General features: G+C 45.2%; 1 protein-coding gene across 3 annotated transcripts in view; it reads right to left on the bottom strand.

Annotated features, from left to right (window-relative positions):
* Positions 1-15856, bottom strand: part of LOC147717606 (uncharacterized) — a 71204-nt gene that overhangs the window by 40313 nt on the left and 15035 nt on the right. For all 3 annotated transcript variants that reach the window (XM_086924388.1, XM_086924387.1, XM_086924389.1), the window contains exons 3-4: positions 13697-13780; positions 1623-1814 (exon numbers count right to left, since the gene is read on the bottom strand). In XM_086924388.1, the coding sequence (XP_086780514.1) occupies positions 1623-1814; positions 13697-13780 (276 nt within the window). The remainder of the gene's footprint in view (positions 1-1622; positions 1815-13696; positions 13781-15856) is intronic.

Below are 15856 nucleotides of genomic sequence, written 5' to 3'. Positions count from 1 at the left end.
AATCATTGCTGGATAATGGCGGGAGTCTTGAACCCTGGACTCCACACTCAGGGACTGACGTTGGCGTTCCTATTAAGGTGCCTATTTTCATAGGCAATGCCATGGAACCGCCAAAGAAAAGCCCACCAGACATGAGAAACACTTGTAATCTGGCAGGCTGCAGCAAGTCTTAGTGGGGGAGCATGGTGGTGGCATACCGCCTACTCCTATACCGCTAAAACTCATAATCAGGCCCTTAATACCTTTCTTGCACTAAAAATACTTCTGTGCCTAAATACATCTTTTGCTGACATTCCTATAGGCATCAAAGGACTGTGGGATATCAACCTGGCTCATGGGATAAGCGGGGGGGGGGGGGGGGTCATGCTCCAAGCCATTTGAACTTGCATTTGCCTGGTGTCCTGCACTTACATTTGGTTCTTCAGTTGAGGTTTTGTGTGATGAGATGGTGTTGATTTTTGTAGGGGTGTACTGAGTGAAATTTGTAATTTGGTTCAATATGTCATTATGAGAGGTGATGGCACTGATGTGAGTGGCTAAGCTAATTTTGAATGGCTTGGTTCTGTAGTTGATCAAGGGTGGGCATAGTGTTTTAGTTGTTTGTTGTTTTGGAAACAAGAATTGGGGTGTGGCCAGTGGTGTGTGTAGGATCATTGTCTTACTGGTGCACTCAAATGGCATCTAGGTTTTTGATGCAGGGGGAGGCTCCAGGGGACTTGGGTGATACTGGTGCATGGATGTTTAACACCAGGATAGGAGCGCCCTATTGTCTTTTGCAAAATATGTCGAGATCAAACCCAGAAGGAGGTTGTTAAAGAGCTGGTGGTTGCAGTCATGGCTAGTTGGCAGCATATGAGGGTCAGTGTGTGTGTAGGACAACTGTGTGGAGGTTCATCAGTGAACTGTAGATTAAGCTTCATATTCTTTCTTTTTGACCAGTTCTATACTTTGACAATGTGCTGCAGTTCTCTTTCCATAAGGAAAATGCATGCAGGTTGTGACTGTTGATGAGGTTGTGGATTTTGCCTTTGTTACTCACTGCTAATCTTGTTTTGAGAAAGATGCCGGGGCAACATGGCCGATGAAGGATGAGTGTGGCTCCTATATAGTGCTCAGTAATTTGTTCTTCTAGTAGGGTTTCTCATTCTAAAGGCTAGTGCTGTGTACGTAGTAGTTGCCCTCAGGAGGGAGCCAGCTGTACATTTGAAGGGCTTGATGTTGGAGCCATACCTTTGGAGGAACTATGTAAGGTGGAGGGATGTAGGGTCGCTGTGGTGTGAGGGTAGGTAACTGGGTTGTTTGGCTGCGAATGAGCTCCGGAAGGGAGTGTAATGTTGTGTCAGTGGGTGCACTGTGTTGTGAAAGTCTGTGGTGATAGGCTTTGGATGAGTGGTGGAGTGAGTGGCTCTGACGAATCATCTTAATAGAGTCAGTGGCTCAGTTTGTTGAGGACTTTAGGTGTGGCAACATAAGTGATTCTGTTGCAGTGAGTGAGCAGTTGTTGGCACTCACACTTAGGTGAATGCATGTGGGAAGGTGGGTAAGAGATGTAGGGGGTTGCACAACATATACTGAGTCACTGGTGTAAAGCTCTGGTAGGTTACATATGCTCTGGTGCTCACCTTGTTCAGTCGGAAAGACTTGAAGATGGAGCTAAGGGAATCATGTTGATCCAGGAGGGCCTTCTGCTTTGTGACAATACTGTGGTGAATTGCATCCAGCCGACTTAAGTTGGAGGACTTGCGCTCATGCAGAAGTGCACGAAGATCGCGGTACCTTGTCAGCATATTTGCCCGCTCGGCCCGTACTATTTTCTGTAGCATGGAAGGAAAACACATGAGAAGTGATGTCAACAGGATAGACACTGCTATGTACCAGGTCTGCATCAATTTCACCCACTCTCAATGGTGCCTTCCCAAACTGTAACCACACCACACTACCTGCACAATTAAAGCTAGATGCTTTACAGCTGATTGCAAACAGTCTGAGCTGTGGTGACCAGCACCTATTGTTGTTTATCTTGACCCAGCTTCATCTTATGTACTAACAACCCTGTTATACTACTGATTTCTTTTCTATGGTCCTATAGCTTGTGAAGAGCCTTCGGTAGAGTGACATGCTTCGACCTTTGGCCTTCCCACTTTGCTTTTGGTTTGTGTTTCTCATGTTGTTATTGTTTGCGCTAGTGGAATCTTCTGCACTGATCCCATGGAATGTAAAGCCTGCATCTGGATAATTGCTGGCTTCATGGGCGTCCACAGACATTTTTCCAGGGGGGGGCAAAATATTAACGTCATCACCATCCTCCGACATGATGTGTGCCAGGTGGGGCACACGAAACACTGGGGCGCAGAACTAGGATAGACTCAATTAAATGCCAGGAATCCAGGACATGTGACTGACCCTGCCATGGGCCAACAAACACCACCTGTAGGGAAAACGCTAAACTTTCTGACAAGGTGTTTTATCTCTGTCTGCTAGGTGTGCAGACTTCTGGGTCCTCGATCCAACACCAATCAAGGCTGTCTTCAGCACAATTCGATCAGAATACTTTAAAACCGCCTATGATTAAAGCACCAGATTAAATATACTGTAAGCACAGTGTATGTTAGGGATTATTTGTAGCATACATTTACCAATATTGGCTTCTTGGCGCTAGAATTCATGATAATAACTTTTATCCAAAGTTAAAGCACAACGTCAATGTTAGTAATAAATAATGCAGCAATCACACATGCTGGTGATTTGACAGTGTGTGCTCCCTTTTATCGTGCGCACGTTTAGGGATACAATAATGGCCTGCTCCCTTATGCGGAAGCCCGGCACAGTAAATGTGTGGCGCATGCAGCGCCCGCAGCTGCGCCACATCACAGGTCCAGGGATGCTGAGTCTTACACAGTGGTCGAAGTGGGGGAAACAAAGTAGGGGAACAGTGGGCAGAGATGCAGAGGGCAGGAATAACCCAAGGATTGGCTCTGTGGGTGGCGCAAGAGGTGTGGCTAGAATGCTCAGACATCCCAATTGTTTGTATTTGTTTGGCATTTCACTGCCCAGTTTAATCAACCAATGGATACACATGATTATTTAAGGTTATAATGAGTTATTGACATTAAAATATATTCACAAAGTGGGATATGCTTCTAATCACAGAGTGTACTAAATACGATAAAATGTGGAAACACAAGCAATTTGTCTCCGAGCCATGGAGTTTCTGTCATCAGCACTTCACCCTTTTTCAACAACAGCAGTTCAAACATGAATGGCAAAATATCCTAGTTTGCAAATGTTTTCTCTAAAATTCTGCCATATTTGCCTCCTAATGCAAAATCTGCTGCATGATCTGACCATTTAAACGAATAAATTGTTTGTAGCTCAAACATATCAAAAGTTAATATAAAATGTGACTTGTGTTGCTGCGGAGTGGATGGCCTATTGTAAAGGTTGACTGGTCACCTTTCTCACTGCTGCATTTGTATGCTACACTGGTACTAATAAGGCAAAATCTTTCCAGAAACTGTTAGCATGTGTACACACGTCAAAATATTAAAATATCTGAAAATATACAGCATTACGCTGCAGCCTTTTTTGAAATGCATAATTTAGTCAATGCTACGGCATAATGTTGTCATCCTTTGCTGCATACTTAATTCCAGTGGCCCCACAGCAGGCAGCACATGTTAAAAGTGCTTGTGAATGAAGCAGGGAGACTGTGAAGTTTGAGAACTTAGTTTGGTGTGTGCAAATCTAGCATTGCCTATCGCTGGTGAATTGCAGCTACTGCTGCTTAAACAAGGCCAATGGAGGTACCTTTGGGTGAGGCAGACTGGCCTCAAGGGCAGGGCCAGCCATAGCACTGATGGTGTCCTGTGCATTAATGTTTGTTAGTGCCCCCCAATGACCACCTCTGCCATGGATTCCCTCACTACCACTCTTAACTATGCCCCCAAGTCTCCATAACCACTCTCTCTCAGACGCATTTAATTTGATTTACAGCACCACTCATACCATTGCAGGGAGTCAGAGCACTTTACATCACACACATTACACAGAGACAATCAATATGTGTGTAAATCACTGTATAGAAAATGTTACATAAGATTAAGGACTACAAGGTGTAGGAGTCACATGACAACCAAACTAGTAGCCCGTATAGTCTTGTAGTGATAGGTCTGGAGAAACACAATACCCGGAATTTAAAACGTGATACCATGGTTGGGGGTTCTCCTTGATAATCAGAATTGATTTCTGTCCAAAACAACACTTTTTGGGACATTAGGATAATGAAAGACTGGGGAACGGTTTGGGGAACATAACGCTCGAATTTATACCTTGCAGTTTGTATGCAGCTCTTAGATGACAGTTTATAGCTCACTGTTCTAAGTTAGGATTTTAACTTATGAACTGCAAGTAACAAAAGAATCTCTGACAAAAGCAGTAGCCCACTGACCTATTTACATTATGGGCAGTTTGTGATCTGCATGGTACATGTTCTTTGCAGCAGGCACTTGACCCCTCCGAGCTACCTTTCCATGAGTCAAAACGTCCACTATACAAAATTCTGATCTCTCTCTAGGAAGAACATTAATCACCAGAGTCATCATGACATTTTTATTGTTGCCGAAAATTGCTGGAAGCCTGGAAGGAGGCAGCAAGCGTTTTTAAAACCATAATATACTTGTAAACATGATGCCTTCACCCAAAGTCAGCACCCGGTTGCGGTCACACTGGTTGCACCGCCCTAGAGCAGGCCCTTCTCAAGGGTCCTGTGAGCTCAGTGACTGTTGTTGTAGGGTGTGCTGCTTCATAGGCCTGCCCGCAAGAATGGAGGTGAACTTCAGTATGGATAGTCGTGGACAAGCCTTGAAGGTTAACCTACACTTGTCATGGTAGGGCCCACTTGCTGGTGCGAAGACACCAGGACTTCTAAGGTGTTGCGAAACCTTCTAAGGTCCAGCATGTGATTGTGCTCTCGCAGGAGAGTGGTCTGGTGGGCTGGTTATTAAGGCTGAACCTGGTTCCCAGTTCCAAATTCAGCAGCTCTGACCATAGTGCCACATCCTCTCCCCCACTGAACACCGTACTGCCCCACTGAGAAAAACTCCCACTGTTTTCAACTACAACCCAATTGTTGCCCGCTATAAACACCTGGATGCGCAATTTAAATTACGCACTAGACAAGAGCATTATGCGGCCTACAAAAAAAAAGGAACAACATCCTGGAAGAAGCAAATACTTATAGGGAATGCAAGATTTAGCAAACCATGGGAAATGTAAGCAGGAACAACATGGTTACCTTAATGCTTTTACACTCACTATTCAGAAATCAGTTAGTGCTTTTGCCTGAAAAGTTAAGGACACGACTACAGGGCCCTGAATGGACCCATTTCAATGGCCATTGCTTATATCCTTACAAAACGTAAGCAGTATGGTAAAAAGACCACATCCCTGGACGCAGAGCCGCAGCGCACATTTTGGTTTCCAATCCACACATTTTGGTACCTCCAGGATTAAATAGCGCTTCACTGGCAAACTCTGTAAAAGTGGCACTAATGTATTTCAGTGTGAATAAAATCAGTTTGCCCAGTTTGCTACCACTCTGTCTTACTTTATTTAGTTATTTATCTATTTTTCATATTTTTTGCCTTTTATTCCCAATGCTGCCCTTTGGAATTAAAATGTCAGAAAAATACTACATTTCCAGCAAAAGCGTCTTTCAGTTTCCGTTTATAAACTTTATTCGACAGTTTTAAAAAACGTCATAAAAGTACACAAGATAAAATCGTACAAATATCATAACGCAGGAAGAGTACATATCATCATATGTTGTTTCGAGGACATACAAAAGTCAGTAAATGGGGAACACAGTAAAACAACTAAAAAACCATACTCTTCCTTAGAGCAACAGATTTCAGGATAAAGGTTGCAGTAAAAAAACACAAATCCGGGCTAGCAAGCGAAAATAACAGTTTCATGGCATTTGAAGTAGAGAACACAGAGTATTTTTTAAACAACGGTTTCAGGTAAACAATTCGTAGGGCTTTATAGAGGGGGCAAATTAACATGAAATGAAGGGTACTTTGTTTGGTCAGTCCATCACATGGACAAGCAGAAGTTGGATAATTTTTCATCTTTGGGAAGGCCACAAGATTGTGGGCAATACCAAGTCTAAGTCTGGATAGTACGAATTGGTGAGATTGGCTATAGATTATTTTAAGGTAGGTCGGCAAACCAAGACCATCATTTACATTGGAAAAATAGAAAGCATGGGTTGAATAGTTACGTGTATCTGCTTTCCGTTTACCGAGTTTTACCCTCATGAATTCTTCTTTCAACCCCTTTTTAGATAAAGAAGTTGCAATCTCGGGATCTTTACGTACATCCAAATGTAAGAGTTCCTTAAAAGTAGTAGTCACATACTTTATCCATGGTATATTCGCAAATTTATCCAAAACCAAACTATCTTTGATAATGCACTTTGTGAAACTTGTTTCATCCTTCAGCCAAATAGACCTCCAAACCAGGAGGGGTCTCAATTCAATTAGATCGGCTATATGGTCCAACCTTAGTTCCTCGTGGGCCAGATAGTTGGATGGCGTAGGGGGTAAACAAAGTAGCCGTTTCAGAAACAAATTTTCCAATATTTGCAAGTCTTTGTTAGACCCGTACCCCCATACCCCCGATCCATAGAGCGCTATAGATAAACATCGGTGTCTATAAATATTTAACATTGCAGGAATCCTGCGGCTGCCCAATTTATTGGCAAAGCGAAAGACACCTAAAGAAGCCTTCCCCATCCTGGCTTTTATGTTAGTGTGTTCAGGTGCCCATGAGCCCAGACTATTAAAAGTAATGCCCAGATAACAAAAATTATCTACAGCCTCAATTCTGTTATTTTTAAAATAGAAAGACTTATGGTAATTCGCCTTTTTGCCACAGACCATTGTAAATGTTTTGGTGTTATTAATTTTAAGTTTTTTACCCTGAATGAAGTCATAAAAACAATTCATTAGCCGCTGCAAGCCAATTGGAGTTCTGGATAATAAAACAGTGTCGTCCGCGTATAACAACACTGGAATTGGTAGGCCCCCTGCTTGTGGTGCATCAGCCTGGACCTGTTTTAATTCATGTTCCATGGAATTAATAAAAAGAGAGAAAAGCAGGGGGGCCAGTACGCACCCCTGCCTAATGCCTGATTTTACCTTAATCTTGCTCGTGCACTCTCCAGCTGGACCATATCGAATCTGTGTGGACAAATTGGAGTATAACCTAGCTAGGAAATGGATAATAGCCGGGGGTGCCCCCATATCAAGAAGGGTTGTCCACAACAGGGAATGATTCACCAGATCGAAGGCACTAGAGAGGTCCGCAAAACAAAGGAATAGGGAACCGGATTTGGCCATAGTATATTTACCTATTAAAAGATTACGGTTAATACATTGGTCAATGGTCCCCAAGCCCTTTCTAAAGCCATATTGTGATTGTGCCAGGATATTATTATCAGACGCCCACTCCTCCAAGCGTAACAATAATACTCGGCTCATAATTTTAAGGGAGGAGTCTAGAAGGGAAATGGGGCGATAGTTTTTGGCCTCCCTTCTATCTCCCTTCTTGTAAATCGGGATGATAATGGATTCGCTCCAAGTTGCCGGGGTGGAAAGATCAGTGGCAGCATTGAAGACCTGGGTCAATAGGGGGCTCCAGAGGGCCAAATCATGTTTGTATATATCTACCGGGACCCCGTCGGGTCCTGGGGCTTTCCCACCTTTACTAGATTTGATTGCCATGTCCACTTCTCGAATGGTGATTCCCAAAGGCTGCGGACGCAGCTGGGGGTTCATATGGGTTTTATCATAAGTCTCCTCAGGTGGATCGAAGATTCCTGAAAAATATTTGACCCAGCTCTCTTCACTTACTAATGCGGTAAGTACTGGGAAATCATCATTCTGGAGGAATGGGGCATTAATAGTACTCCAGAACAATTTACAGTCCCGGAGGGCTGCGGCACAATCCAAATTATCCCAGGCTTGTTCCCGGAGTTCGTTTTTCCTACGTTTGAGTTCTGTGTTATAAGTTGACCTTAAGGTTTTAACTATTTCCCTATCTCTAGGGAGATTTGACAGTGCTTGCTTAAGAGTTTTTAGCGCTGTGGTACAAGCGCGGTCAAACCAGCCAACCTTACCCCGTTTAGATGTATTCTTATTATTAGTAAAGATTCCATTAATTATAGTACCAAGATCCTCAAAGTCCGTTATAATGCCCGTAAGAGGGGCATTGACTTCCAGACAGCGAAGTATCTGTTTGGAGCCGCCTACCACAACTGTGCTATGTAGTTTTTCAGATTTTTCGGTACACCACTTTATCCTGGTTCCGTTAGGCCTACTTGGGACGATATTGTCAACAACCCTGCCTGTGGGCATAATTTTCGGGCCCCACATAAGAATATACATAGTTAGGGCATTGTGGTCGCTCAAACAAAAATCCTTGGTAATTGGCACTGTACAAAATGGCACCAAAAGGGTTGAGATCAGCAAATGGTCAATGACCGACTCAGCGTCCCTCCCTCTAAATGTTGGAACGATATTGCCCATAATGTCGAGAGCTGGTTGGTGAATAACTAAATCAAATTTTAACAGAAGACCATTAAGGGCGGTCCCATATAGGGAGTGTTGGAAATGTGCTAGATTCTCCCCCGATTCCCCATCAAACCCACAAACTGGGGTTAGAGAGTGCGGGCATGTTCTAATGTTGAAGTCCCCTCCCCATATGATGTCATAAAATGAGTGGGGTTTGTTACAGATTTTATTTAAAAAGGCTTCCAGTTCATCCACAACCAGACTACTGTTAGAGTCAAATGTATTATTGTAGTGATTGATCAATAAGATGTTCCTGCCCTTTTTAGCTTTTAGTTCCAGAATTTGTGAATGTGTGCCCACAATTGCATATGTACCAACAGTTATCGGGAGATCAACTGATATCAAAACAAGCAGGCCCCCTTTTGCCCTCCCCATAACAGATTCCTGGGCAACACAATTGTATGAAACAAAACCATCGACATAAATTTCTGTAGTGGACCATGTTTCCTGTAAACATAAAATATCAAACCCAAGAATTAGTTCCCTCCACCCTAAAGCTGAAGCTTTCTGACGCCAGCCAGCTATGTTCCAGCTCACCATAGAATACCCTTGATCACTAGGGGGAGATAGCTCTTCAATGGGAGAGATCATGGTACATCCTTTATCATCAATAACCTCAACGGGTGGTGAAAAGTTGGACTCGTTTGATTTATCATGAGTTGGGGGGGTCCAAACAGGTGTATTGCAGGTTATTTTATCTCTCATTGCTGGTAGGGTTTGATATTCCACAGTGACTCCGCTATCGGCAAGGTTAGTCTCGTTGGGTAGAGGGGGGACAGTAGTATGGACATTGGATAGTCAGTCGACTCCTTCGAGCCCATCAAGACAACCATATCGATTATAATCCCAGAAGATGTTCTGCGGGGTCTGAAATGGGGGCAATCTGGTGTGACTTGGGCGAAAAGGCCTTCCCCTACGTTCGACCCTAGTCCACTCGTTGCTTCCATCATAGTACAAGGGGTTAGTCGGTGGTGGGAAGAAAAAGGAAACAGGGAGGGTCTGGATAGTGGAATCAGGTGACCTATTAACACCCGCACATATGTAAGATACTGTGCGTGGGTCTCTAAAACTGACAGTGATACAATCTCCCTTGATAGATTTAGGGGTTTTACCGATCCATGGTACCCTCCGCACCATGATGACTTCATTGTGCAGATGTGCCGGCAAGGGGCGGTTCCAATTAAGCCATTTAATAACTTGATTTTTAAGGGAATTGAAAGTTTCGGTTTCACCCCTGGCTAATGGAGGTGCACCTGCCAGGATTACCATAAATCGGTTGGCCTCCGGTGGGAGGTTGGGCCGTCTCGTTCTTGGAGTTTTAAGATCTTCTGGTTGCGGCCCTTGGGTATCCAGAGACATAAGTGCGGGTGGGATATGCAGACCTTGAGGGGGGCCTTGAGTAGACTGTGGGGCAACTAGGCTAACCGAGCTAGAGGCTTGGGGAGCGGGTTGTGTGCTTACGGTCATAGAAACAGGAATTTGGGGCACAATAGTCGGAGGAATAATGTGGAGAGAGGGCAAACTAGGAGGAGGGCCAGAACTATTAGGCTTAGTGGAATTAGCTAGAAGTATAGCAGTTGATTTCTCTATATTAGACATTCTGAAATCAAGCCTATCTAGTTTGGCCTCTAGAGGAAAAATAATCGATTTAAGTAAGATTGCTAATTTATCCATAGACATATCATTACTGGGTGAGCTCCCTTCCCCGTTGGAATTCAGCAATAAGGGTGCTCCGTCTGTTCTGGCTGTTCTAGCTATTTTAGATGTCCTCCCAGTAGTTTTTCCCTTGCAGTTATATTGTCTCTTCCGTTTCTTGGTGGCCCCTTCATTCCCCCCCTGAGTTGTAGGGATAGTAGGATTCCCATCATTAACAGCGGCAGAGGATACATTTGCACATTCAGATATATGGCTAGAATCAGCTATGGGGATGGAGGGGTTAGATATAACAGTAGAATCTATGCTTAGCGGGGGGGCTGAGTCTGGAAGCGGAAATAGGGCATCCGACAGAGGCAAGCAGTCAGAAGGTCTTTCAGGAGTTCTGGCATTAGCTAAAGGGCCCATACTCGAGCGTTTAAGAGACATAAGCTCCTTGGACAGTCGTTTCTCCAGAGTAATAATTTCTTTGTCAATGATGGTGTTAGCCCTAGTAAGAAACTTCTCCATACCTCCAGCGGCAGATTGAGATCCTCCTGCCAGCGAAGATTTACTCCTCGTTTCCCGGCCAACCATGGTCCACAGACGATCAGGCAGCAGGAAGAGGGAAGAGGTAGGGGGGTAGCCCGGTCCGGTCACTGCCGGGCACAAACGGGCCCGCTCTTGGCCCGGTCTTCGCCCGCTTCGTCGTCCGCGCGCGTCCCGCGTACGCGTTCCAGGCGGGGTTAAAATAGAGGAGGAGAGAAGGGGGCGGGAAGAGGAACCAGGTGCGCGCGATGGACGGCGCTAGCACTTCTGGACCTCGCAGTCCCGCTCCCAAGGCAGATGATGGTTTCCGGTTCTCCCCCTACCGTGGTGACCGAGCCGATGTGCTCCCAGGTCATAGGGTAAAAGGAATCGAAGGCTCCGCTGTACTTCAAGCCCCCAGGGCGTCCACAGGCACAGGACAAGAAACTCCACGCAGTTCGAGCGGCACCCGCGTCAGCGGGGGCCGCGAGGAGTTTTAAAGGTATCCAGCAGCTCAGAGCAGCTCAGAGGGAGAAGGGGGCGGGAAGAGGAACCAGGTGCGCGCGATGGACGGCGCTAGCACTTCTGGACCTCGCAGTCCCGCTCCCAAGGCAGATGATGGTTTCCGGTTCTCCCCCTACCGTGGTGACCGAGCCGATGTGCTCCCAGGTCATAGGGTAAAAGGAATCGAAGGCTCCGCTGTACTTCAAGCCCCCAGGGCGTCCACAGGCACAGGACAAGAAACTCCACGAGGTTCAAGCGTCTTTCTTTTTTGGATCCATTTCACAGGGAAGCAAATAAAAGAAAGGAGAGGAAAGAGAGTGAGAACCCCGTCTTGAAGTCACAGTTTTCATGGGCGTCTGCAGGGGGGGCAAGGAGGGTCGCTCCAGGGGGGGGCAAGCGCCCCTCCTTGCCCCCCCTGCGGACGCCCATGGCTGGCTTGTTTTACGGTCTCTCTTATTTGGGTATATATGAGCCATCCAATGTTTGGGTATAGCTTCTCATCACAGGTCATATGTACCTCAAAAAAACCTATGGTACACAATCAAATATCTTTTCTGCATCCATGGCAGGTATGGCACGTGTCTCCTATATTCCATGGGTTTTTCTGGTGGATGCATCACTTGTCTTATGAAAGTCTGCGATGACCATATAACCGCGGATTAATCAAGATCAGCACAAAAAAAAGAAATTAGGTTTTTCTACTGTATATGCTAAAATCTCAGTAACTATCCTAAGATCTAAATTGAAAAGTGCAACTGATTTATAGGATATGCAAGGGTCTTCAAGTTTACCCTCTTTAATTGATGTGTTTGCTTCTCTCGCGGAGGAGGTGATTGCTTTATAAAAATGCAGTGAATCCATCGGGACAGGGTGCTTAGTTTACTGGTAAATCTAATTTTCTCTCTGGCCATTCACAATCAAGTTGCTAATATTTTCCCTGGTTTTTATTTAGCTTTTTTATAAAAGTGTTGTTCAAGCCTTAGGACAGCTCCTTTTTACCTCTCTGTCAATAATGTATATTTGTCCCTTCGGTTAGTGTTGTGATTTCTCTGAGAGAGCTGATGGAGCTCAACATTAAAAGATGTTATTCTGCTGGTTTACGGTCAGCTTCTACTTTTGTTTTCGTCAAGTTCTATATCCTGTTTTGGTCTATCCCAGCAGCTGACCATTTAGACCTAATGAGCACTTTAACTGCATCTGAGAGTGTGGCATTTGATACTTCTTCCTTCTATTTAACAGAGAAGTAGTCATTATCTGACTAGCTAGAGCCTACTCATACCCCGGTCTTTTAGAAGGGGGTGGTTGAAACAACACGGGATCTGTTTATTGGGGCGCTGGAATCCTCCACTAAGGTTTCCTGGTTAGACATTGCAATAAGGTCAATATCTATCTTCACCATGGCACCCTAAAGGGCTCCTGTGCCCAGAACATATTATAATCTAGAGTTTGACCTATGGACACTTGAGAAAGAGGAGTAATCCTTATCCTTGGCGTGGATTGGCCTCCAAACATCATAAAGATGGCTATTCTGTGAAGGCAAATTGACCACCTTGGAATATCCTTAACCACTCCTGTTCTTTTATCCATTTTTCCCTGATGACTTTTAAGTGTGTTAGGAGAAACCTATCTTGGTTTTGATGATGAGTTTATGAAACTACTGGGACAGTGGCGACTGCCAACTACAGAGATTGGAGGGGCGAGGAAATTACATTAAAGAAATAAAAAATAAAGTAACGGTAAAACATTAAATAGAAGATAAAGTTACATACCATGCAGCACAAGTCCTCCTCGCTCCGTTCCTATTCTTCTTTCGTCACGTGACGTCCAGGGCCCCAGCAAACTCCCTTAACAATCCTGGTGCTTCTCTCTTGCTGTTAAGCAGCATGAGAGGCGTCAGGATTGGAGGGAGCGGCCTCTCTCGGCGCTCCCGAGGTTCACTGGAGGCCTGCACTTGCTCTCAACCCTGCTGTCTTAAGACAGCTGGGTTTAGAGGTTTAAAGTGCCCATGTCTGGCCGGCGAAGGGGACAAGCGCACTTTGAACTGAGGTAGCCAGGCAGCCCTCACTCCTACCAGGCCCCGACCAGTCCTGACACTCGGTTCGGGACAGGGTGACCCCAAAAAAATATGGTAATGAATTAACTGCAATACCATTTTATTTTTCATCTCTGGGGGCATTTTAGCGGGGCGACGCTCCTCCGCCATAATCGAGGAGCCGCCCCTGTTGTGCTGGTGACCCAGTTGACACCATGTTACAGTGATGAGAGTCCAGCAGCTAGCCACTAGGAGTTCAAACCATGAGGCCACACAAAGGCTCCATGGTCCAGGAGGATCTCGAGCTGAGCCAGAGCCCGGCTCAAGCCTCGTTCAGCTATTGACATGAAATAATGAAAGTACTTACCTTCAGCTTCCGCAAGGATGCTGGAGCTTCAGTCTTGAATCTGAAGCTCAACGTGGGATTGAACACTTCTTCTGTGTAGGTTACCTTTAAAAACAAATCAAGAATTTGGTGAGTAGATGAAGGTTTAGAACATTGCTCAGAGCAAATGTAAATAAAAAGGTAGCTGTCAAGATCATGTGACGGTGTCCTACGACTAGTTCACTAAGAAGATAGAAAACCAGTTTCAGGACCAAATATTCTCAGATCAAGGGTATGGCAGAGGCATGCACAGGTATCACCAACAGAGATGGATGACTCTGGGTCACCTCCAGACCCGGAGGACTGTTGAGGGATTGGCTTAGGGACATAGAGCCAGTCACCTCTGTGAATCTCTAGGATAGACACAGGGACATAGAGCCTGTCACCTTCAGGACTGGATGACTATGGGATGGCAGAGGGACACAGAGCCTGTCACCTTGTGGACCGGATGGCTCTCTGTGATTGGAACAGAGACATAAAACCTGTCGCCTTTAGGACTGGATGGCTCTCTTGGATTGGCACAGATAAATATCTTGCTATCTCCAGGGCCAGATGATTCTGCAGAATTGGCACAAGGACCACAGCCTGGTCCCTCTAGGAATGGATGACTCTTGGAGACTTACACGGGTCACAAGCCTGACGCCTCGAGGGAGAGACGATTCTGTGAGAATGGCAGCAGGAAGATGCATAGAGAGCCTACTACGTCTCAAACTGGATGACTAGGGAAATTGGCAAAGGGGCACAGAACCTTCTTCCTAAATCAATGGATCACTCTGGAAAACAGGCACAGGGAATATGAGTCTGAAATCTCGATGCCTGGTCTGATGGGTACTGACATAGGAACCAAGGGATGTCTCATTTCAAAGTGGAAAAAGTATATAGACTCTGCAACCTCTAGATAGCACAGAGGAGTGTTCTAGCCTCTATTATAGGATAGCTCTGAGTATTGGCAAACACATACATGGCCTGCCAAATCTTTAAGGCCAGGTGGTTCAGGTATTCACTGGATCATATAACTCTACACCTCTAGGACTGGATGGCTTTTAGAGCTCTATGGCTCATTTGGCTTAATGGGGTAAAGAAGAAACTGCCACCTATATGGCTCTATAGACTTCTCATGGCATTGGCACATATGCACAGACCGTGTTACCATTATGAGTGGAGGGCTTTGAAAATTAGTACAGGGGTAAAGTATTGTCCCATCCGAAGATGTATGGGAGGTTGCTTGCTTTTCATCAATGCCGCACTTGGTTACTAAAACTCACAAAAGGACTTCAGACTCACCATGTCAGGGAAGCACTAAACTGTTCAGCTAATCTAATACCATTGTTTAGAGTACTTAGAGTACAGAAAATATTTGGAAATCTGATCCCTGATGACCACGTAAACTATCATAAGATCACTGGACTGCCATTCTTGGGGCCGATTACTGAGGATACATCAGTTAATCCGCTCTAAAAAACATCAAAAGCAATACCGTCTAGCAGGTGTACCAGCGCCTCCTCCGATATCAAGGCAGCGAAACCTCTATCATCAGAAAGGTCAAGGATACATTTCAGGTCTCCAAAACTAGCATCAGCAGTCCTCTTGTCCTTCTAGATCCCTAAGGTGCCTTCAAAACCATTGAGGATAGACCTACTTGATGTTGTCTTACTCAGAATGACCTTCAAAGAAGTGGTCACTGCGTGGTTTGCATCACAGAGACAAGCTGGTCTGGATGGGCTGCTCCAGGTCCGAGATCATCCCCGTCACCTGAGGGTTCATGAAGCCTTCACCCATATTAGCATCAGTTAAATAACTCCTCTACCGTCTAAAGAATTGTTTCCCTGTCCCATTGAAGCTTGCATTACAAAGGACTACCTCAAGCTAAACTCCATCAATGGAGTCGGACGTCACTGCAACTCAACAACAGCTTCAGGAAAGACTCGCGAGCTTCACTCTACAACTCGTCAAAAGCAACATGGGCTTGGACTTCCACATAGACATAAACCTTAACTTACCCAAACTTCAGGGCACACAGGACAAAGACCGCCTACCACCATTTTAACCTTTCTGAAAGAAGTGGACTTTAATATCGCCATCCAGGCATTGGCCATTTACCATCATTCCAGAGGCAATACCGTGGTGGGAGGCATGCCCAAG

This window comes from Lissotriton vulgaris, chromosome 5 (assembly GCF_964263255.1).
Source record: "Lissotriton vulgaris chromosome 5, aLisVul1.2, whole genome shotgun sequence".
Lineage (NCBI taxonomy): Eukaryota > Metazoa > Chordata > Amphibia > Caudata > Salamandridae > Lissotriton > Lissotriton vulgaris.
Note: the sequence above shows the minus strand (reverse complement) of the source record. Positions and strands in the feature narration are given on the sequence as shown.